The following is a 24,435-nucleotide window of genomic DNA, read 5'->3' as shown; positions in this document are numbered from 1 at the left end:
TATGGCTGACCTGCAGGCAATTTCCGCTGCCTAAATATCTGCTAATTGAACTGAGACTCAACTGAGGCTGAAACCCGGCCTGCAGCAGCTCCCAGATAACAGTCTCTGGCAATGTTTAGAATATTAATATAAGCAAACCTAAACCGGAGATCATTTTCTATAACAGCTAACTCAAAAAAGGCAGCTGCTGCTATGCTCTGACGTTAAACTAAACCCTGAGTCCCTATGAGGAAACTCCCTCAGCCACACAGTATTGTTCATCCATTGACTGCAATCAAAAGCCTTATTAGACTGAATTAATGGAACAAATGTGTCGCCAGGAGAACGGACAGATACAACACTCTCCGAGCTCCAGTGCTCACTGCTTCTGCTGTAGGATTTTCTTAGCAGTAGCGATGCTTAATAAAACCTGACCGTCAAGCTAAATCAGGTTTCAAGCGGATTTTTCCGCCGCTGTGGCGTGACTCCTCCATTGTCCAACTGCTGTAATCATCTCAGGCTGAATGGGGGAACATTTCAGCCGCTATTAAGAGCATGTAGCACGGACGTCAAAGGGAAATTGCACCTTGCCAAGCCACTGTGCATTTGATCCGGCGTGGCTTGCTGCTCTCCGGTTCTTTCCGCAGGAGCTGTCAGGCGCTGTGTGCCGACTCAAGTCCCACTTATAAAAGTTGAGGACGTCCCCGAGTAAAGTTCACAGTTCGATGTCCAAGCCTCCCGAGAAATGACACGTTAAGTGAGGGCGACTGCAAGCCTCCAAACTCCTCGGCTCCTCTGTTTGCCATTGCATTTCATTAGATTAAATGTGGGGTTATTTATTCATATCGCTCACTGCACTGTATCCGCATGTTCAAATTTAGCTTAGCTTTATTTTATTTCTTTTAAATCATATTTACCCACACTAGAGGCACGGCTCTAGGAAGGCAGTATTGGATGGATTGAATGGCTTTTGCACAGATATTCATGGTCCCCAGAGGGTGAATCCCACTGACTCTGGTGAGGCCCTGGCTTGTCCTCTAGCGCCACCAGCAGGTTGACATTCATGGTCTCAGGATGACACTCCCATCACCCTCAGTGGTATTTGTGATTGGTGCTAATTAGCAAACATTAGCATGCTGACACACTACACTAAGATGGTGAACATGATAAACATTTTACCTGCTACACATTAGCATATTAGCATTTTCACATTAACATGTTGAGGTTGCTACGTAGCTCTAGCCCAGCTTAATGCTTCTATCATATCATGACATCTGTGAAGTAGTTTGAATGACCTTCTTGTTGATACAACTCAACATAGCCACCACTGCAAAACAACTTTTTAATTTAATCGTTTCACATTAAAAACACACACTGTATGCCGCATCACAAAATGAGAAGATGCTGCCCTGCGACAACAATTGAAGCCAAAGTAGAGAGAAGAAACAGCCAGTGTTGTCGCCACCGGGAGGAGCGGGACGCGCTCGTCTCGCACACCCTGCAGGTCAGCTGAGGATTGTGTTCGTCCGAAGCCACGACATGAGTACACAGAGACAGCAGGTTGAGCCACAGATGGGAAATCATGATTCAAACAGTCTCACGAAGCACTTGAATTCATTCCTACCTGTAATGTACATTATCATGACGACAGAGACCACGCTGGGATGCTCATCGACTCAAATGCATTAAATCCTCCACGTGGTCTCACGCAAGCTTTTGGTGTAAAGCCACATACATGTAACTGTTGCTTCTGAGGATGCTGCTGGTTCGGCTAAGCCTGCACTGGAGAGGATGCCTGGTGCTCAAAGCAGAGTGTGTCCTTCATTTTTAGCATGACATTCAATTACCCCAAAATGCTACCGCCCCTTACGTAACATTCTCACCTACAGGGAGCCGCAGATCGACTAATGTTATGAATAGATGTGATAAATATGCAGTCACCTGTGGACCTGGAGCTGACGCTGTACCGAAACTCTTTTAAATTAGATCTGCTTCAGGCGTGTCTGCGTGGTACCCGTTTTTATGAGAAAAAAAAAACACAGATATTTACACCACAACACAGCAGTCCCTGCATCCTAAAAAAAATCTCCACCTGAACCTTCCACATGGTGCTTAAGAATTTTTTTCATAATCATGACTTAATTTTTAAAAATTGTCCAGACTGGGGATTTTTTTTTCAGTAAAGGACAAAATGATGATGCCATCCTTAATAATGTGGTAAAAATGTCTGAAATATCACCCTCACGCTCTCTTAATGAAATAATGGTTTAACAACACCTTGTACACGGCTTGCTGTCTGGCAGGCAAATAAATTCAGATTGTACCTGACTTAGCTGGGTGCTGTAGTGAGGTGCAGCAGCCAGAAGCCAGTCATTTATTCACATAAATTAGCAGTAAGAGTATGACATCCCTTTAAAGATGTCTGTAGGGAACAGCTTAGCGCCCTGGGAATCACGTAGCGAACATGCCTTTTAGTAAACTGATTAAACTGAAACCGACAGGTGAAAAAAAAAAAAGCAAAACGTGGGCTGCAAAATGTTCAGATTTCAATCTGTTCTCAGTAAACAAAGCTAAATGTTCAGGTGTTGTCCCCCCCCCCCCCTCAGTAATGCTGATGCATCACCCGCCTCTTCCCCTTCAAGACAATTAACTCAGAAATGATAAATCGCTGATCAGGAGAGATTTTCTAAGGGTTGGTCACATCCGAACTATGATTTTAAACAACCATATGTTCAATCTGTACATTCGAAGTTCGACATCTCACCCGGGCTCTTGTCACAGGCCTGCCCTGCAGATAGAGAGACAAATGGCACACATGTACAGTAAAGCAACACTGCAGTCCAGCGTATGCATCAGCAAAGAGAGCAAGATAGGTCGACGCATGCAGTTTGGACAGTTCAAAACCAATTTTGTACAGTTCGTTTGGCAGTGACCGACATATGAATGTGTTTGTTACATAGATATGCTGCACGGGGATGAGCCCCCTTCGTGGGTAGTTGCCCCACCCAGTCTCTGATTTTCTGTGTGCGGAAATCATGATTCCGTGTATGTGGAGACACAGACCCTGCTGCAGGTCTGGCACAGTGGAGGCCGCCCTCCCACTACAGTACAGTGCAGGGTGACAGAGAGGGCCGATAAGTCCGGCCGACACCTCCTTAATCCCCATTAGTGCCTCAGACAGGGCGGTGTGACAGAGCGCAGCGCTGTCCTCAGGCCAGCCCCTGTTTTAGTCCTCGTCTCCTCCCCTCCCCTGTTAAGGTCCTGCAGGGTGCCCTAACAGAGGATGTAGCGCCACCCTGCGAAGGCGGCATCTGGACGTGTGCGGTTCTGAGGGGAAGGGGGGAGGGCCTCAGCAGGCAATCTCCTCCAGGGTGCCCAGCGTCGTCTGCAGGGGGACTGTCACAGTGTGGCTGATGGACTCTGAGTGGTTTGCCACCGGGTCACAGGAGCTCTGGAGGACAAAAAGATTTAAAGGGTCTGAGTGTTCGGTCAGACTGGAGTGTGTTCATATGGACATCCTTGTGAAAGACTTGTGGAGCAGACTGCTGTGCTACTTCAGCTGAAGACTTAGCCACTAATGTGCTAACTAGCTAACATGCTATCGCTAACCGGTCACAACACCTTGGTTGTTAACAGGAGAAGTTTTATTCAAGACATGTATCTTCAACCATCAGCTCTGATAACACGATACAGCATCTTCCTGCATTTAAGACTCTCTGCCCCTCTGAGCTCATTGCTAAGCGCTGCTAAGGTTTGCAGTTTGTCCGCAAATTAAATGTGCACTGTTGAACTCCTGCTGAGAACAGTAAAACTATGCATCAAGCAGTGAAAGGTCCTTTTTCAGCAGGGCGCTGCTTTATTCAGGCTTCACCATCAGTGTCTTATTTACTGCTGCTTGACTAAAAACAGTCCAATAATATTCTGCTGTGCACATTGACCATTATAAGATGACACATCTCACTGACTGCTCTGCAGATACTTTCATGCAAATGTTTGCTCCTGCAGCTCGCTCCACCGCCACGACCTTCTCTCTAGACTGAATCTCTGGGTATTGATGATTTAACGAGGGTTTGATGTTAATGCGTGTGTTTGTTCAGGATCATTTGCTCTCAGCGGAGTCTTTGTTGCTGATTCTTTGAGCACTCCCTCAAAGAGCAGAGCTCTTTATTTCTAACCGGCTACTGTCTGTCCTCAGGTGCATTCACACGTGTAGCTCGTGTGTTTTGGTCCAGTTCAGGGGATAAAATCACACCCTGTTGCATTACAGATGAACCAAGAAGAGAAGTAACAACAGGTAACTTGCAACAGAGGCTGATGTGCATATTTTTGGTCTTTTGTGTCACAAAGAAACCACTGATTCTAAGTATTATTAGCATCATTTCACTGAAAATCGATTGCATGTTGTGAATAATGACTAACGGGTAGAGACAGGATGAAAAGGAGGCGTCAAGCACAGCGATCACTCTGGACTTATTACAGAGGAATCACTGTCACACACTTTTAAACGGACTTAATGAACTGACAAAGTATGAAGCAGGATACAAGCACAGCAGTTTTCACAGCTTTTATCCATTTAATCAGGGAAAGTTCCTGTGCTGATGTTACTATGGTTACCAATTGATTTGCATGAATATTTACATAAATACAGATCAATTATGGGATTGCTTACTGAGCAGATTTCACGATCAGCGGATGGATTTATTAGTAGTTCGGCTTTTGAAGTTGGGCTAAATCACATTTGTACCACCACAGAAGTCTGGTGGGTGGTCCGTTTCCTTTCACGCCACAAACAAACCGCTCCAGGGTTCCACTGGAGCCGAGCCAAGACCGCCCGTTCTTGGCGATGTCGGCCAGCTTGTTTCGTCCCACATCCGAGTGCGATTGCTGTGTTCGCATTTGCTCAAACAAACCGATGTTTCGGGGTGAAACGAGCCCTCCAGACAAGACATGGGTGAATACGCCTCAGACCTGCTGGGATGCTCTCCCTGCACGCTTGTGCGGAGGGGCGGGGGTCGGTTTGACATGCATGATCAAAGTGAGTGGAATTTCGCCGACTCTACACGCTCCACTTACACACTTCACTCTGAAGAAGACAGACAAGCGAAAGGTTAAAGGCCGCTCTTACCACATCCTCTCCATGACTCTCCTCCTCGTCCTCCCTGCTCAGTAAATCCAGTAATCTGTCTTTCACCACCTGCCGATCGGGAAATAAAAGCCAGAGAGACTTTACTCAGTCTGTTAGAGGAGATCTCCAAGAGCTCCTCTTGTAATTATTGTCTGCAGAGGAACATTTAACTTCAAAGTAGAAAGTAATTAGGTGGCAAACGTAGCAACAAACTACGCCATCACAATTATTTCAGCATGAAACCTGTTAAAAGTTAGAACTGCTTATGTCAGCGACATGAATGTTTCTTATCACCGTTACTCCATTATGGGCATTAACAAGAAAAAAAAAAATCTCTTGAAAATGACTTTTTCTGTGTGTTTCCAAAACCCTAGGGGAGACCAAGACTATTATGTGCTTGTCAGAACCCTGTGCAGCTGAAAGCAGCATGAGAAGCTCTAAAGACGGGCCCACAGTAGAGCAAAGGTAATGGAAAAGTAGCATCACACACTCTCTCATCTCCGTCAGCTCGGAAGTGAATCCAGCTCTTATCTGCTTTTTGTATCAGTGACATTGTTTCTGTTGTCAGCCTCTGTGGTTGGCGCTCTAGCTCCTCATTGGAAAACCCCATACAAACGCTTATTTCACTGTGAGAGGCCGAAGAGGAGTGATGTGTGGGTGTGATTATATGTTACGACGGGTATACGGGTGTGGAAGTGTTAAAAACAGCCACTTCTGACTGACCTCATAAGCATAGTCAAAGAGCTCCAGGATGGTGAGGATGCTGGCTCCAATGAACAGACCCATCTGACCACCGATGTCACCTGCCGGAAAGAGAAGAGGGGAAGAGCAGAAGAGGAGCAGCGAAGGTTACACCGTGACGCAGGTACGCTGCTTAAACTGACGATTAATGACAGTTTCAACATCGCTTGCTAGTGCACACTCAGTTTGAGTTTGCTAGCTACATGCTAGGAAAGGGAGGGTTGAGGTGAGGGGTACTCAGTTGGCTGCAATCTGCAACCTCACCACTAGATGCCACTAAATCCTTCACACATCTGACTCAACTGAAGCCAATGTGTAATGCCAAATTTGAGACCTGAACATGAGCCAAGGTGATATTTTGGCTTTATTTTATCTATTACTGACCATTAGCTTGTGAGGCTACACCTTGTCTACTTTCTGTCTGTTTGTCTTTTCATTGGACATTTTGTGGAAAGAGAGAGATTTCCTCATAAGATACATCACTCATGGCAGATTTCAAATAAATTGCTTGTCTCAATTAAGTTCTCAATATTAAAACAAGTGACAGGAACAAACCTCTTTGTGTTTGGTTAAAGCTTGTGGAGAAGCTCATCGCTGCTCGTTTCATTTATTGATTTGTCTCTGAAGAAATGACAACAAATTTATCCTCCTGCCATTAAAGTCACAACACGGCGCCAACATTTCGTTGATGTCTTGTCACGTTGAGTCTGTTGACCATCCAATTATCTTATCCGAATCTGCTGCTGTGAGCCAGAGTGGGCCCCGGCTGTGACTAACGTAGACCGGATCCAGGACTGGGAAAAAAGATCAACACTGAGTGAAACCTACCCAGCAAACCTGCCACCTCGTAGGCTTTCTTTTGCTCGATGGTCTCGTAGTTCAAAGCCTCAAAGAACACGTCCAACACCAAGATGTTGTCTCTGCAAAAGGCAAAATAGTTCAGTTTTCCAAATCAGGCCACTTGGCAAAAGCTGCGTTCTTTGTAAAAACATAAAGAAAAATACTAGACATCTGATTCCTGGAAATATTTTTGTGAATTAGCTCTTAAACTGGATTGTGGATGATCTGTCGTGAACACAGGGGTATTTTGGTTCTTCAGGGCCTTCAGCACATAAAACAAACCGTATAAAGAACTGTTCTACCTACAATCATGTAGGGAAAGATCAAATCTGTGCATATGAACGCTTCAGGAATGCAGGAATACTTAATGTAAATGTATTAAAAGTTATTTTTATGCTGATTCTATGCTATTTTCACTTCTCATCCTTACATTACGACAGTACCATCTTTTGCTGGTGTAAGCCCTTAGCAGCAGCGACCAACACATCAGATGCATTCACAGCCTTTCGCACCGCCTGCCGCTGAGGCTGCGGCTACTTACGTGATGTACTTCTCTGACTTATTGAACTTCTTCTGCAGGTAGCGGGCCGAGGTCTTGCTGGGGATTTTGACCATGGACAGCTCTTTGTTGTAGCGGGTCATGTTGCACGGTGTCCTGCACATGCAGTTGCTGCTCTCCACGGCCGACAGTTTAGCTTCACGCAGGAAGGGCGATGGAGAGGGAGGGAGCGTAAAATCGGGGGTAAAACGGAACAAGGTGTGGGAGGATGGGTTGGGGATGATGAACACAAGGGAAAGATGCTCTTTTAGACAGAAAGTGAGATTTTTCTTTACATTTTTCCACCATGAAGGCAGCAAACATCCCAAATAGACAGATTCCCTGAATAGATTTCCAGATTTTTTGCCATTTTGGGTGTAAGGTTGCTGATGTGGTTTTGAAAATTCAGCTGACAATAAGCAAGTTTGAGCAAGTTTTGACTCAGACGTTCACCAAGTCATATTCAAGTGGCAAACTTAAATCTTCCTTCTATTTGGAGACCGTCTGCACAGACTGTGCTGGCGTGATAATGAAATTCAATATAGAGGCCAGGAGAGGAGTCATCTGCACAAATCAGTGCCTTCATTATTCTGTGACCTTATGAGAAAATCAACTCACTGTCGAGAGCGCACAATATACAGAATGTGTTATTAAAAGTGCGATATGAAGAAAGATCAAATTTGATCAAATCAGAAGGAAAATGTTAATACTACAGGAAGTGACAGATGATAACCTTGTTTTTCCAGTTTTTCAAGCAAAAATATCAAATATTGACTGCTGCTCAATGTTTGATGGTGTTCAGTGTTGCTGCTTTTCTATCGTTGGACTCCGAACATGACATTTTCTGGACTGAATGAACGTTGGATATATTGGAAAATCAATGAAAACACGAATTAATGAATTCTGCCCAAATAGAAATATTCATCAGGGCTTAAAATGATTAAACAGTTTAAAAAGCTGAATCATTTTAAAAGTATGTTTTATATGTTGTGTTGGATTTGGTGAACTGAAACCTCACAATCTGAGGAAACGTTACGTTACGTTGCGACAATGGTTCGGACACAGTGCACAGCTAATTACGTTGAGCAGCCACATGTTTGCAGTGTGTTACAGCCAGCTGCACACCACCGCTCTCCCCTGCTGATAAACAGTAAAGCTCACTGTGCTCAGAGCAAAGCATCAGCCTGAAGCTCCTGCAGCTTTGTGCTCAGAGCGCCGGGCTTGTACATCTTCTGAGAGCCACAGGAAAATGCATCTAGCGTCTTTTCTTAATCTGACTAAAAACTTGAATCTGTTCTGACCAGCTCCTTTGTTTTGCTTTGTTTTAAAGATTTTTTCAGGCGTTTTTTTAAGCTTTATTGGACAGAACAGCGGTAGAGGGACAGGAAAGAGAGGAAGCAGCCTCTGTTCAGAACATGGGGCGAACGCTCTGCCAGCTGAGCTCCTGGGGCGCCCCCGACCTTCTCCTTTGTTTGCTGGTTTGAGCCACTTCCCTTGAAAAACAAGGTTAGACGGTGTTGTTAGAATGTGCGGTAAAATTACAGGCACAAATCTAAATGACCTCTCCCAGGTGTGCAGAGCCAGAGCCACAAACAAGGCCCAGTCAGTCTTAACGGCCTGAGCCAGCCTTTGTTCAGGGCATCTGCCAACAGATTAAAGAACTCACTGGTGCCTTGAGTAAAAATGTAATTTTGGGGTTTTTTTGTGAAAACTGTGTGGTGATTGGTGTGATGATTACTGCCACCTGTGCGACAAATTGCCCGTCTGGATAATAAAGATTACCTCGACTCTGAAAGGCAGAGGTCACACACACACTGTACCCACACACTCAGGCATTCAAATGACACACACGGCTGCACACGCGGCCCCATTCATTCTGCGTCTTGAGTCGAGAGGATGTTTGCTCCATAAAAGCCCTAACGAGAGTATAAGTCAATGTCATTATCAAAGTCACAGAGGAGAGAATGCGAGAGGCCCCCGAAGCAGCAGCCGTGAAACAGCCTTTACCTCAACAGAGACAAAGTCCTGATGCAGAAGTGCCAGCTTCGATTCACGGCTCCGCTTTGTCAGTTTGACTCAGAGACCGAAAAACAAAACAAAACAAAGCAAAAAAAACTAAAATGCACTGGATGATTTCGTGTGAAGCCCGCAGCCTCCGAGATAACACCAACTCGCTCGCGGTGACGGTAATGTTAAGCGACACGAGCTTGTCAAATATAGCTCCGTCAGAAGCTTCTCTGGCACCGAGGCGGCTCACGCTCCTCGCAAATCGCTTTCTTAAGCTGAAGACTGAATTTCTGAAGTCGCAAAGTTCAAACAGATCTCATTTATTTTCACCAGAGATTACCGAGTCCCTTCTCGCTCCCAAAAACTTCTCTCGCCGGACTTAAAAATCGTCTTTCAAATCTCCTCGGCACATCCACCTCTTAGTCTCTGCACGGGAAGGAGGGGGGGAGTTATCGGGCTTATTTCTCACAGAGACGGGCCTCTGTGGCAGAACCCACAGATCACAGAGCACGAGGCGGCTATCCCCCACGGTGCACTAATAGCCGGCAAGGCCGCACAGTCACGTAATTGCAAGGCGAAATTCAATATGGCTTCTCAGTGGTCTCTTATTTTTATTCAAATGAGACGTTATTGGATACACAGGAGCAAGGCCTCGCGCATTCAAATGATTGATTTCTTTCTCTAAGCCTCTCACCTTTGTCCACCGCCCTCACTCCTTCTCTCTCACACACATTTAAATCCAAAATACCAAATTACCATCATACATTTCTTCCTGATAACTTTTTCTTCATGTTCGCATATGAGCAGCTGATAAAAAGCATAAATAAATATCTTTCTGGCAGGAAGTCGACTGACATAAGCACTTATTTAAAAACAGCTTTGGTAGGTTGAACCTTTAAAAAAAATGGGTAATAATTGCGCTTCCTGTCTGGGTGTGTAAATATGAGACGCGTTTCCTCAAAAGCGAGCGGCTTGATAAGCGGGCTGTGCACAGACAACAGATGCAGCCTCGTATCAGAAAATATTCTCGCTGCCGTCTCCAAAACTTGAGTGACACAGTTACAGAGAGAGAGAAAAACCCAATCAAACTTTGCAGTGTGAAATGTCCTCTGGTGGGAACAGCAAATTGGCACTGAGTTTAAAATGAGAATTCATTTGCATTCAATGATCCAAGCTGAGTGAATGTGTGTGTTTGCGTGTGTGTGCGTGTGTGTGTGTGTTGGGAATGTGAAAGCCCGACTGTTCCAGAAATGAAGCCAATTACAGGAAAGAGAGAGCCGTCTGGAATGAGCAGCAAAGTCTTCGTACAGTGTAACGTGTGGTTTCGAGTGCATGCAAATGACACGTTGGTGAGTTACGCTGGATGCTCTCGCGGTGTGGGAGCCTGCAGCCTTGATGCTGATTGCCTGAAAGTTTTGTTGCCTTCGGCTACGTTTTTTTTTTTTTTTTTTTTTTGCAGCGTTCTGACTCTAGAAATAATTTTCCTCGGGGTGGAGGCTGAGCAGAGAGACTGGTGTGGGAGGAGAGAAGGTTTCTCTGATGTTGCTGAAACTCCAGCTGACCTCCAGCTCTGGCTGATAAGGTCATAAATTACTGAGCTTGCTTTCGGATCAACGTACGACTCCAGATTCCAAAAGAGTTGGGAACTAATTAAAAACAGATTGCAATCATTTGCAAACAGTTTAGAAAGTGTTCCTGAGTCCATGTACTAACATCCTCTCTAAAATCACATGTTCACACGGTGGTGAACCTCGCTCCATCCTCTCTGTGAACCACTGAGTCTATCCAGGATGCTCCCAATCATGATACTATCACCTGCTACCAATCAACCTGTTTACCTGTGGAATGATCCAAACAGGTGTTTTTGGAGCATTTGTTGCTCCTGTCCCAACTTGTTGAAACGTGTCGTTGCATCAGATTCAGAATAAGCAGATATTTACAAAGATCACTGAAGCTGATGAGGTTAAACATTACATATATTGTATTTGGGCTGTTTTAAATGAAAATATGTCAAAAAGGATTAGCATTGATGTTCTTTAGCATCAGGGTTGTATTATATACGTGTTATTTATGTTTTCATTGACTGCTGGCTTTTATTTGTTAAAAATCCATATTGGTTTAACTTAATAATATCAAGTATGTAATATTCAGTAAGCACAAGCTACAAAAAACCCATAATTTCTAACTTACCTGATGGAATCAAACAAACAGTTTTGGTTTTATTTTATTCTTTAAGTTTTAAGATGTTTTTAAGATTTCTGCCTCAAATCAATGGAGGTAAATGGAACTTCTTTTTAGTACAGGTCTTGTGTTTTGAAGTGGACCCGTGCAGTCCAGACATGCTCGAGGACAATTAAAGCTGCTTCAGGTTTCATACGTTGAGATCTCCACAGCACGGGATGGATGGATGTGCGGTTCGCGATCATCACGGCCGAATCAGATTCCCCGCTGTGTTTACGGCCTTTCATTCGTGTTGTGATACACAGTGATGGTGGGACACACACATACTCACAGCACTGGAGTCACATCCAGGTTACTTCTAACTTTACTTCACCTCATTACTGAACAGGAGACCACCGCTGTGCAATCACTGTGTTTCTGTTCAATGTTCCACACAGAGCAGTCATCACAGTGAACACAAGGTCTGCAGGGTGATAACTGCATTGGATGTGTGTCACTGAAGACGAGGAAGACTACTGAGAGTCTGTCTTCAGCTCGTTTAACGGTTTCTTTGCTCTTAATAACTTCCACCTACATCAAAACGTGAAGCAGAAAACACGAGCTGGCCAATCACAGTTCCTGCACTGCATTTTTTAAGGAGGAAAATGTCTGAACCAGAATTGTCTCCTGCAGTTATTGTGACGTGCCAAGTGATCAGACAGGTTTAACACACTTTTTAAAAGGCATGCTGGGATAGGCTCCAGCCTTGTGATCCTTAACACGATAATCAAACAGAGGAAACAAGTGAGAAGAAAGTCCTTATGATGCTGCTGCTTAGGAAGGCTAAAAACTTTTAAACACTCCAAGGAATTCGATTTAGATAAAATCACAAAACAACAATCTCATCTGACTTTCATGAGTCTCTCTCCGGTGCGGCTTTGGCAAAAGGTAAATATTACAAAGACATTAAGGCAGATTCATAAAAAACAAAACAAAGACAATCAGATCAATACCTTAAAACATCTGGATGAGCCAACAGTTCATAAAAGTGACCAAGTTAATATAAACTCTTGAATTTGAAGGGCTGGATGAAGGCTGCCAAAAACCTCTTAACTGGCTGTATAGTTTAGCTCAATGCAGGAAATATGAGCCATTATCTATCTGACCATCCATCCATTAAATTGAACTCTAACACCGCAGTCCCTGTCTGCTCTGATGTTGGTTACAGACTTGATGAGCCCTTCGCACACAAGGGGAAATATTGAGATGAATCCCGTCCTCTTGATAAATCAAAAAGTTACGTACTGACACATTCACTCTCCACCATGAAGGGCTGTAGTCTAATTAGCGGACCGGTTGCCCACAGAGTTATTCGAGAATTATATGCTGAGTTATTCCTTGACAGTGTAATTTCCTTTTTAAATGAGGTGCAATGACGGGCAGAGAGGACATACAGTGTGACAGCGGACCCGTTCCTGAAGTATTTTCTTTCCTACTTCAGTACTTCGGCTTCACTTGAGCCGTCTCAAGCTTAACATTCTCTCTGGTGTTGCTCATCTTTAAAGCAGGTTTAACATTAAAGCTCTGTATCAACAGGGAAAACGTTAATCCTCATCCTTGCTGAGGAAAATAATGATATGTAAACCAGGAAATACAGGGTGTGTGTGTGTGCACACTTACCAAGGGCAGGCTCAGCGCAGTCTTTGTACTGCTCAGGTGTGCAGTACGAAGCATCACCTGGGAACAGTTTGAACGAGTTCAGTCAATGGCAGAGTTCTTGGAAGACAAACAAACTATAAACAGTTGGATGAGAGTAGAAACAATATGCGAGGCGCAGCAGACGCAGACACATAATCCTGGGGTTTTATTAAATGCCAAGACCTAATCTAGTATTGACTTGTCATATCAATACGAGGCCTCTCATCGCAGTTAATTCTCACATAAAGTACCGCAGCCTTGCTGAAAACTTCTGTTACTGGCCTCGTGCTTAATACTCCACCCAAATACCAGCCGTGGTGCTCACCAGGCATGTGCACCATCCTGCAGTTGCAGTTCTCCACGATGTAGCGTGTTTCACAATCGATCCTGCAGGCGGTCACGCTGTAGACCTGGAAAAAACCCGACTCCAGAGCCTTCGACTCGCACTCTCCCCACGGGGGAGGCAGGTAGGTCAGCTGCAGGTGAGAAGGCAGGTGTGGGGTTAAGTTGGAGAGCGTTTCTTCTCAAACACACACCACCAGGGTTTCTGCAATGTGCACTGAATTCAATTTAAGACTTCTTAAGACCTTATTAATACTACACACAATGCAGTTTAACACAATAGAAACAATACGGTATTACAATAATTACACATCTTTTTTTAGTACTTGCAGCAACCACATATAGTAAAAAAAGCAAATGCAGAACTAATGTTACTGTGCACAGTGAGCAAGGAAAAACTATTTTTAAGGATTTTTTTTAATAACTAAAGAATTTCGAAGACTTGCAGACATCATTCACACATGCACATACAGAGAAAATCCATGTATCAAGCCGGAAACGTGGACAGATCCTGACGGCGGCTCTCCAAAACGTGTCCTTGAAACCCGGCCAGTACAGAGAAGCAGAAGAGCCTCACGACAAACCAGGTGGTGCGGAAAACAATTCAACAGATAGCCAGACTCTGTCGGAGAAATCCCACAACACCCGGCGACGGGAGCACAAAAACTCCAAATGTTCTCCTCCTGCTCCCGCGGCTCTGAGAACTGGGACAGCAGATGAGAAACGAGGGACACCGAGCCGAGCAGTGCGGAGGCCCATCTGCTCCACAGCACATGCGGCGCACTCCAACCACGCTCTCGGTATCCATCACCCACCACCCTCTGTTCCCCAGTTCCCCTCATTGTCATCACAATGCATCCCAAGCGAGGCCGCTTCCCCTGCCAAGAGAGCAATTTTTTTTGGATGAGGCAAAACACAACATCCTGCCAGGTGAAATTTGGCCATAGTTTGCTTGTTAGTACTGACAGAACTTGAAAGCCTGCCCCTCCTATCAGGCCACGTCTCTGTGCTTCTGGGAGTTTTATGCTTTAGGTCTGCAGATGCAATCGCTTCACTAACACTCAGGACAATAAAATCAAACAGTAATCCAAACAGTAATGTAGCACGCTGAATATTTCAACATCCAAAAGCCTCTGGCCATTTCTGGGCTAAAACGTCTCTTGTGATAATTAAACATGCCCTCCCTGATGCCACCTGCGAGCGCGAGCAATGAATACCGACATCCAGACACTGTTAATTTTATTAAGGGACTTAAGGAAGGTGCTTCTCAGCAATCCTTAACCTTTAAAGTCACCTTCATACCTCAGCTAATCTTCACATCTGGCCTAATTAGAGTCATCTGGGGCTGATTCCAGATCTGATTATTTCTCTGTAATCAGATAATCCAAGGTGCTCAATATCACTTTTCACTGCATTGAGACCTGCTGACCTGATTACGGTCTATCTAATAAGAGCCAAGCCCTGTTCCCCACTCTGCGTTATTAATCAATGTTCCTCTGTTGTACCAGAGCAATGCTTTAATTAGACTTTACAATTTGGTCAGCGAGGGACACTGTTAAAAAAAGCTGGATATGAGAACAGGTTGGGTGTAAAGAGGTCACTGTAGGGTGCCGGTTTGAGCTGGACCTCAAGATCAACGCTCTCTTTTGGCAGCAGAGGAGCTATATCAAAATGCAAAGACCCTCAGAGCTCAAGAGACAGCAAAGGAATAATGGTTTAATGCAGAGTTTTCTTGCTCCTTGGGAAGAATGAATTTTCTCAACCACTTGGGACCACTTGCCCTTTTAGCTCCAGTCAAAAACCAACAGAGGGGTGATTTCTATGTTTGGAGAGCTTAAATTTAAAATTGCCTGCTTACATGAGAGGACTCATCCTGTGTACTCTGTGCCTTCAGCTCACTTGATTGAGCGGCTTTGATCCATTATTATTATTATTCAAAATGAGTTCATTTAAACCCTCTCTCAAAGTCATTTTGACAGGCATCCGTTATAAAGATCCACTGATCACGACTTCGTTTTTTAACATGCTCCACCAACCCCATCATCCTAAATCTTCGCCCCAGATACTCTACCCAATCATCATTATCGTGATTGTTTTTGGACATGTTTGAAAGTGCCCTCCGGGTTTCTCCAGAACATGAGGCTTGAAGAGACAGGTGGGAACGTCTCGCAGCAGGAGGCTTTTTCCCAGGATTCTGATACAAAGTGCAGGTCTGCATTAATTATCCAGAGCTAAATTTGCTCAGTTTCCCACTGAGCCAGCCTGCAGAGAGGGGCAGTGTTTTCACAGCAGGCGGGCAGGCAGGCAGAGGAGGGCCTGGCTTTGCCCCTTGGGTCGCAAAAGTGTGCTGACAGACGAGGAGAGAGAAAGATTACCCTGGAGATCTAACCAGATCTCTTCTCCACCGCTGAGATGACTCTTTGTATCGCAGCACCACACTGAGCTGATGCAGGGAGGCAAAGCTCCAACTGAATTTTGAGAGAGAAAAATCTCTAAAAATCACTACTTTTTTATCACCTTCAATTGCATTCACTCTCATTTAGCACAGAACGTGTTTACACTCACTGTAAACCTGTTTACTCTGAATCTCTAATCCGGAAACCTTTGGTTTCGGTTTTATCTATATCAGTGATGATAGCACTTAGTTAGCACTTTCGTTGAACTTCAGATGGAGTTTTAAGTTTGAGAATACATCGCTGCGAGTAATGATCCGTCCTTGTCATGCATACTTGCAAAAGATTTATTAGAAACCAAATGACATATTTACAAGGCCAACAAATCAGGTCTCTCCAGGAGAGATTTAGCTCTTCCCTGACCTGATGATGGGAAACACGATGCCGGCTTTCTCACTGGAGATACAGTGGCCGACTGTAACCTGATTACTTCTGGTAGCTTTAATCAATACTTTTATATGACCAACGGATCACAATGGATCATGTGAAAGAGGTTACTGAAAGAGGTTTAGATGAGTTGGGGGTGTGGCCAGCTAGAGTCTCTCATTGGGACCATGCGGCCTGTTCAGGTGAGTTTGCGTTGTAAGATACAGAGTTGGCTTGTTTTTTGATCTTTTTGGTTGTTTTTCTGTTTTGTTTGCTTCTTGAAGGAAATGTTAGGGCTTTTATTGGTGCAGTTGGTGAGAGGCAGGTGTAGATGATGGTAGTGTGGCAATCGGCAGTTACATGTGGCATCTAGGCCTGTGGTAGCATTGTAGCGGCTAACAATAGCTAAAGCGGTGGTAGTATGATAGTATCTTAGCAGTTAGTATTGGCAGCTAGTAGTTAACATTAACAGTATAGGTGAATCTAGCTTTATTGTCTTCTTCTGTTCCTCTAAGCAGGTAGCGGTTAGCACTTAACATTAGCTAAATGGTAGCATCGGATTAGCAGTTAGCACTAGCACTAGCAATAGTTAAATGGTAGCATCGGTACTGGCCACTACCTGGAGCATCTCTGGGTCAGTTGAACGTGGCAGTGCTGTTTGGATTGTGTAGGAGCAGTGTGAACTGGCACTAGGGGGGGTGACTCTGGGACGCCGGAGCTCACTGCCTAACCTCCTGGAGGTATAGTGGGACTAAGTAGGCGAAACACTGTTGAAGGGAGGTTTCCACCTGATGACCCCCAGAGACGTGTTAGGAATCACTGCTCTTTGGCATGTATAGAGGCAGATTAGAGCTCCAAGGTTCTTCACTGAGAATGAAGTATCTTGTGTTTAAATTAACTTAACTCATAATGATGAACCCACAGGGAACCATCACCCCACTGATCTCTACGAACCTTATGTCAACTTCTAGCTCATTGTTTTGGTTTTACAGGCCACAACTTTATTGTTTTGGTTGACTCTGACCGCTCTCACACTTCTGCTGTTGGCTGCAGCTGGTTTCACGACCTGTCCAGCACCAAACAGCAGCCACATAACGTTAGAAACTAGCTGGTGAACATAGCAGACCATTTATCAGCTATAGAGCCAAATATTATGTGGAATACTTCACTCACATTTCTCTGTATTAACTGGATGAGTAAACTGGCGACTGTTTGCTGAAGAGGTCCCAGTATTGATTTAAAAAGTTGATGATATGTCTGTGTTGTTTTCACAGCTTGTTTCTCGCCGCCCCCAAGTGGCCAAAAACATAAAAATCGCTTATTGCAGGTTTAATTGCATAACAACTAGTCAGTGACAGCCTGGGTCTGCCAAAAGAAAAGGCAATTCAGTGATAGGTATGCCAGAGACAGAGCACCATTTTAAAAACGAGAGGGCAATCAATTTATCTTGACAGAAATCTGTCTGCTCAACTCCCACTGTTGAGCCAGACAGTACATTTTTTAAAGCTTCACTTAACAGCTGAAAAAAAGGAATAGAAAGAGACAAAAACACTGGCGATAAAACATATGAAAACCTCCTCCAGTCCTCTTGACACTGCATCCACTTCCTTGTTTAAAAATGTTATTGGTTCCATTGGTCCTTGTGTGCTTGTCATGTCCCGGCTTATTTCAAACAAGCACAAAAAATACAAACACAAATCTTGATCCTTCTTTGTCCCAGAACTACAGGCATATTTCCGAGTCACCTTTTATGGCTGAGGTGAAAGAAAAAGTTGTTGCTAAGTAGCTTACTGCTGTGGTCGATGAGCACAACCTTTTCAACAAGTTTCAGTCTAGTTTCTGTCGGTTGGATTCAACAGAGTCACCTTTCTCAAATGATCTGTTAAAGCAAGGTGATGCAGGAGAAAGTCCTGTACCACCAGGACCACCGTATATTATTCAGAGGCTCAGGTGGTGGGTGGGTATCTCTGGATCAGCTTTGGACTGGATCTCCTTGTACTTGTCAGACAGGACCATCTCGATTTGAGTTTATAATTATGCCTCATTAACTGAATCTCTGTTTTGTGGTGTTCCCCAAGGTTCTGTCCTGGGCCCCATGCTGTTTGCATTGTACAGGCTTCCTCTCAGGCAGATAATAAGTCAATTTAAAGGTATCTTCTACCACTGATATGCAGATGATTTTCAATTCCGTATTTCAGCTAAGACTCAAAATGTGTCTGAACTGTCTGCTTTACTGAATTGCCTCAACTTAAAAAGACTGGAAGGCAGAATTTTCTACAGCTGAACATGGACAAAGCTGACTTTCTCATGTCTGCCCCAGCTGGGGTTGTCCAGGCCCATTGTGGTCATAGTTGAGACGCTTTTTTCTTTCCCTCTTGATGACTGCAATTCCCTTTTCACCTGTCTTCACAAGACACCCAAGAACTGCTTAAAAGTGGTCCACAATGCTGCTGCCAAGCTTCTGAACAAGTCCTCCAAAAGGTTTCAGGTAACACAAATCCTGATTTCTTTGCACTGACTTTCCCATTGAACCCAGTTCAAGATTCGCCTTGCATGGAGAGCATTGTTTACAGCATTGTACCTGCCTACATAAAAGAGCTACTGCAGCGATTTAATACCAGTAGGAATCTGAGATGCCCTGATCAGGGTTTGTTAGCTGCTCCTGGCTTCAGGCTCAAGACAAAAGGAGACTTTGTTTTTGAGGCTGTAGCTCCTAAACTCTGGCACTTTCTCCCAAAGCACTGGAGATCTGTGGACACCTTTAAAAAGCAGCACAAGACCCATTTTTATCGGCTCGCTTTTGGTAATTTGTTTTGTTCTGGCTTATGCTTGCAGCTTGATGTCTACATTTAATGTCTGTTGCTCTCTTGCATTTGTTTTTCTTTTATTGTGAAGCACTGTGTGACGGCTGCTATATAAATAAACTATATAAACTTACTTACAGAACTAATAACCTTGGCAATTCCTAACTGACACGGTTGACAGGAGTCACAATATAAGGACATGCAGCTTAGCAGTGTAGAAGCACCTTCACTGAGGCTTGTTCGACTTAGGCTAACAGGGTGGAAAACGTGATGTGAAAAACAACCATGTGAAGTGGGAACCTCTGATGACAGAGAAAGGTTTATTTATACATGAAATACCTTCAGCTCTATATAGTATCTGTGAGACCTGCAGCATCTAACGCTGGCCTTGTGTGATGAAACAAAGCTTCAGTATGATTGAGTGGGTCTGAGTTCTGGCTCTACCAGCAAGGTCAAAGCCACTGGAAGTTATCATTTGTCAGTCAACAATTACCAAGAGACCACAAGGGCCAATTGAGGGTCCAGAGGGTACAGGTACACACATACAGCCACAATCTCATCCACTCGCACACATACATGCACTCAATCACATCATATTATTCATCACATAAGTTCTTTTTTTTTTTTAATCTCTGAGCGATAAACTGAGCATGCTGATTAGTTTAAGTGGAAAACAGCACAAATGATATAAAAAAGCTATTAACTGTGTATAAGTGGAAGTAAAGGACACCTACCCTCTGCTCCTGTGTGGCTACAAAAGTCTGGAAGCCGGGGGCCACGCCGAAGCCCAGCTCATGAACAAAAGGGGGCTCCGCCTGGCTGTGGATCTGCACCCGCACACCTGCCTCGAAGGCGGTGTCCTCTGGAAGGGAAAACAGATGGAGAGACCCAGTTAGCTGGCTTATTCAGCCAATAAGGAAACAGAAATGTGCAAAAAAAAAAAAAAAAGGGAAAACAGCCTAAATGTCTTTGGCTTTTTGACTGGTTCAGATAAACTACTCAGGGAATAGAAGAGCAAAAAAAAAAAGCTGTTAACACTCAACAGATGCTGCTGCAGTGGGGAGAAAAAAACAAATTTGCTGTTTGGAACAACCTTTCGGCGAATGAAATTGGAGCTTTTGACTCAAAGCCACAGGCTTTTAAAATCGTCTTCATTATAACACACACTGTGAGAGATGTGGCATCCCATTTGTCTTGACATCAAACACAGGTAGTGAAGGAGGAGCATAGACAGGAGACATAGAGAAGGAACTCACACATACACACACACACGCGCTCATGGCCATGGATGAGGAGAGCCATAACATTTATGGGAAAAGAGCGAGAGCACTCTTTGCAGAAATCGATATGGTTCACTCTCCACGTCTTCACATTCAGCGGCGTGCTCCCGGACATTCAATCAAGGCTTTCCTCCTGCCGGCCCATCAGGCCGACACCTCGAGCTGCTCTGCAACCAAGACATCGAAACCTTTCAGCACGACCAGCGTCACGAATACGGGCACAGACGCGGAGCAGCATCGCCCCTCGCTCATCGATCAAGCATCTGCAGTGAGCGATACTGCGACAGCTTGCATGCATCCACTCCAAGGAGTAGATGAAGGGATCAAACATGCTTTTTTGGCTGCATGTGTCTGTAAGAGCATAGTAAGTGTGTGTGTGTGTAAAGGAGTATGAAAGAAACACTGCATAAGTGTGGACTCATCTTAATGTGCTGTGCAGTGTCCATTCTGTCCTGTAAAGTGTACTATCATGTCTTCATAATGAAGGTCTTGTACTGAATGAAGATCTTTAGGTCCTTTATGTCTCATCCTAGACTGTCCAGCTCTGTGACTCCTTGGACCATTAAGAAGCTATTAGCTTTCTGTGTATTTAGCACAAACCTAGCTACACACAGGGAAAGGCAACTGCAGCACCACAATCTGATCTAAAAACTAATTAAACAATTACTCTGCTGCTGTTACAGCCTCCACTCTTCTGGAACTTGGCTGAGATTTGTTCCCATTTGGCCCAAAAGAGCATCAGCGATGTCGGGCAATAAGGTGTCCATATACTTTTGGCCACATAGTGTTATCTTGTCCTCTGGGCCCAAACCAGGCTGCATTTTATTGAATGTTTTGAAGCTAAATTCAGGTCATAAACCAGCATCAATGTGCAGTTTGGCCTTACTTTAGCAAAGCAGACTAAACGAGGTGAAGCAGCCCAAACAAAGATAAAGTTGACAAAATTCAATCACACAATAATTAAACCACAAATCTGAAAGCACACTGTTGTCTAAATTATATTTATATGCAGAAGCATTAAATGTTTCCTTAATTAGAAGCGAACCATGACAAGCTGCCGTTGACCAAACGAGCATAAAAATGCCATTTGCCGTTGGGTGACTGAATTCCACTGATCATAATTTGTCATGTATTTTAGTTGCTAATGTTAATGTGGCATGTAAAAGAAAACAGATCACACTTAACTACTGTGTGTCTTTATAATAACTGTTGGACTAACGCTCCATTAGCAGCCACAGCACAGCTACATCTTAAATAATCAGACACTGTTGTCCAAAAAAAAAGCACATTCAAAAACACATAAAACAGCCACACTGTTGCGCTTGGTGACATATTCCTTCATTAAATGAGTGCTAAACAGCGTCAGCAAGGGAGTGCATCCCTGAGCCTACACGGTGACGTCTACACAGCGTGAAAATATAGACACTAACCACGTCAGCTGCTCACAGAGATAAAGGAATATGTCACCCTGAATGGCTCTTTAGTGTGTTTTTAATCGTGTTGCCCAGCAGAGAGGTACACGCCGTCAGGCTGCGGTGGCAAATGCAGTAGTAGCACATCGCCAATGGTGGTTTTGGTCTTATTAAGGGATGAACAATAAAAAGATCAAATAAACTGAACGTTATCCTTTAAAAACAGGTCAGTCTTTGTAGTAGTTATACTTGCTAAACGTAGTTTTGTCAACCAATTAGCAGCAGCAGGATGCTCACTGTTTCAACTGCCTGCTCCCTGTTGTATCAGCTGTTTGTTCAGCTGCTGTAACATAAACATTCACATGCTAACAACCTGCATGGACACACACGGGATCGGATCCCTGCAGTGAATACTGGCTAATGTAACAAATGCAGGAACCTGACTGAACGTGACTTCAAGCACAAACATGGCATTTTGCATTTCTGTTTTCATCGATGATGATGTGAAACCTTTAAATGAAGGCACATTGAAAATGTCATGGACTGTTATTCATACTCAGAACCACATGACAACACCGGAACAAGAAGAGGCGTCCAGTGACCAAGACAACTCACAGGGGCCGAAGATCAGTGGTGGAGGTCTTCACAGATCTGCTTAGCTACTAGTAACCAAGACTACCCAGGCCCCGAGGTGGCCCGGATTAGAGGTAAAATCGGGCCCAAAAAATCCAGCCCGACCCGACCCAGGCCCGCGAGTATTAAAGCCCGACCCAGCCCGAGCCCGACCAATTAACGTGATTTGCAGGCCCGAGCCCGAAGCAAACCTGAAATATCATATTTTATTTGTGAGGACTCTGGAGGAGGAGGGGTGATTGATGATAACAAATTAAAGCCTGTCTTTTGTAACGAAATCTAAGTTAAACAAGACTGTATAAACATTTACATCTTTTATATTTCTGTGTCTGCAGAGGTTACATTAACCGACAATTTTCCATCATTGACGGATTTTTTTAAGAGTTGATGGGAAAAATTTAAGGCCGTCCGTCATTTTGACGGGTTGAAAATTGGGCCATAAACCACAGCAGCAGTACGTCCTTAAGAATTTAGCGCGGCACTTTAAGAGAGAGAGAGAGGCAGAGAGACAAAGAAGAACAATGACGGATAGATAAGAGACAGAGACGCAAGCTTTATCAGCGCAAGTTTCTGTAGCATTTTCAACAATCAATTTGAAGCTTTTCCACACCTCACTCTTACCGGTGCATGTTTGCCTTTTCCATTCCCCTGTCTTTAGTTTATCCTTCACTTCTTGCTGCTCCATATCGGGGATACCAGCAGGTCAGATGTGGACTTGCGGAGGGGAAGAATTTTAAGAGGACGACGTTCTTGTGCGCAGAGCATGCTCTGGCTCTGCGGCTCCTGTTTAGCCTTCTCTGTTTTATCCAAATTATTTATTTTATAACAAGTATTCTGTAGTTTAGTATCGTTTTAGTATACATTTTTATAAACATATATTAATTAAAAAAAAAAAAAAAAAGTCAGTGAGAGAGAAGCCCGACCCGTCCCGACCCGAACGTAATGATTGACATTTTAGACCCGACCCGGCCTGAAATTCGGGTTGGGTCGGGCTTGGGCTTGGGCTTGGGCTTAAGATCTTACCTCTAGCCCGGATCAAGATTACATTCAGTCTGATCTGACTGGGTAAGATCTGGTTCTGTTGCTGTGGGTCTCAGATCTGAAACTTGAAGGTGGTGCAAAAAGGCAGGCGATCATCAAGAGGGTGGAGACACGATGACCATTAAAAAAGGCTCAGACAATCGTTCCTGGAAGGCGCTCATAGTGAAGCAGTCCTGCAGAGAATTAACGAAGAAAGCTTGAGAGAGGAGTTGAAACGCTGCTTATTTCTCACCTCTGCACACCTGCACGATCGCAGCGTGAAGTGAAAGTCAGATTATCGGTTTTGGGAAGTAACAGAAAGCTGCTGGGGGTTTCAGACACTGTTTGATTACCCAACAAGCACTTCAGCTAGAGCCAAACTGACCCTTTAAGATGTGCGCTCGCTACTCGACCTGCTCGTTATTTCACGGATCACGCTGCTGTCAGCATAAGTGTCGTCCGTCTGTCTGGAACTGGGTCGGACTGTCCTCAGATCCTTCACAGATTGAGCTTCATCCTCTGAAAATGAATTTCTGCACGTCAGGAGGTTTTTTATTATGGGCCTGTTTTGGACCAGGTCCAAAATTCTCAACCCATGAAGCTCTTTGGTCAGGACTGAAGAGGCCCTGGGTGTTTTAAAGAAAACACTATTATGAACAATTATACTCTAGATTAATTGATTAATCTTTTGGTCCATAAAATGTCAGAAAATAGCAAAAGTTATGAATCACACGTCCCTAAAGCGCAAGTTAACATCTTCAAATGTCTTGTTTTGTCTGACAGTAAGTCCAAAACCCAGAGAAATTCAGCATTATCACGTCAGAAAAAGAAAAGCAGCAAATCCTCACCTGAGAAGCTTAAACTCTCAGATGTTTGGTATTTTTGCATGAAATCTGGCTCCATCTTCTTTTTAATAGACTCATTGTTTCAGCTCTAATTCCCATCCAGATTTACTGCATTACTCTCGCCTGTTATACTTAAGGCAGATGACCAAACACATGCTTATGCAAATGTGCTGAGCGTACAGATCAAACAGA

At 44.1% G+C, this 24,435-nt stretch overlaps 1 protein-coding gene across 2 annotated transcripts in view; it reads right to left on the bottom strand.

The window, feature by feature from the left end:
- Positions 1 to 3,328: 3,328 nt before the first annotated feature.
- Positions 3,329 to 24,435, bottom strand: part of asic2 (acid-sensing (proton-gated) ion channel 2) — a 345,378-nt gene continuing 324,271 nt past the window's right edge. For both annotated transcript variants that reach the window (XM_041956982.1, XM_041956981.1), the window contains exons 3-10: positions 19,788 to 19,915; positions 13,414 to 13,564; positions 13,071 to 13,127; positions 7,227 to 7,380; positions 6,674 to 6,765; positions 5,828 to 5,907; positions 5,105 to 5,173; positions 3,329 to 3,430 (exon numbers count right to left, since the gene is read on the bottom strand). In XM_041956982.1, coding sequence (XP_041812916.1) covers positions 3,329 to 3,430; positions 5,105 to 5,173; positions 5,828 to 5,907; positions 6,674 to 6,765; positions 7,227 to 7,380; positions 13,071 to 13,127; positions 13,414 to 13,564; positions 19,788 to 19,915 — 833 coding nt within the window. The remainder of the gene's footprint in view (positions 3,431 to 5,104; positions 5,174 to 5,827; positions 5,908 to 6,673; positions 6,766 to 7,226; positions 7,381 to 13,070; positions 13,128 to 13,413; positions 13,565 to 19,787; positions 19,916 to 24,435) is intronic.

The sequence above is a fragment of the Chelmon rostratus genome, chromosome 17 (assembly GCF_017976325.1).
Source record: "Chelmon rostratus isolate fCheRos1 chromosome 17, fCheRos1.pri, whole genome shotgun sequence".
NCBI lineage: Eukaryota > Metazoa > Chordata > Actinopteri > Chaetodontiformes > Chaetodontidae > Chelmon > Chelmon rostratus.
This window is presented reverse-complemented; position numbering and strand designations above follow the sequence as displayed.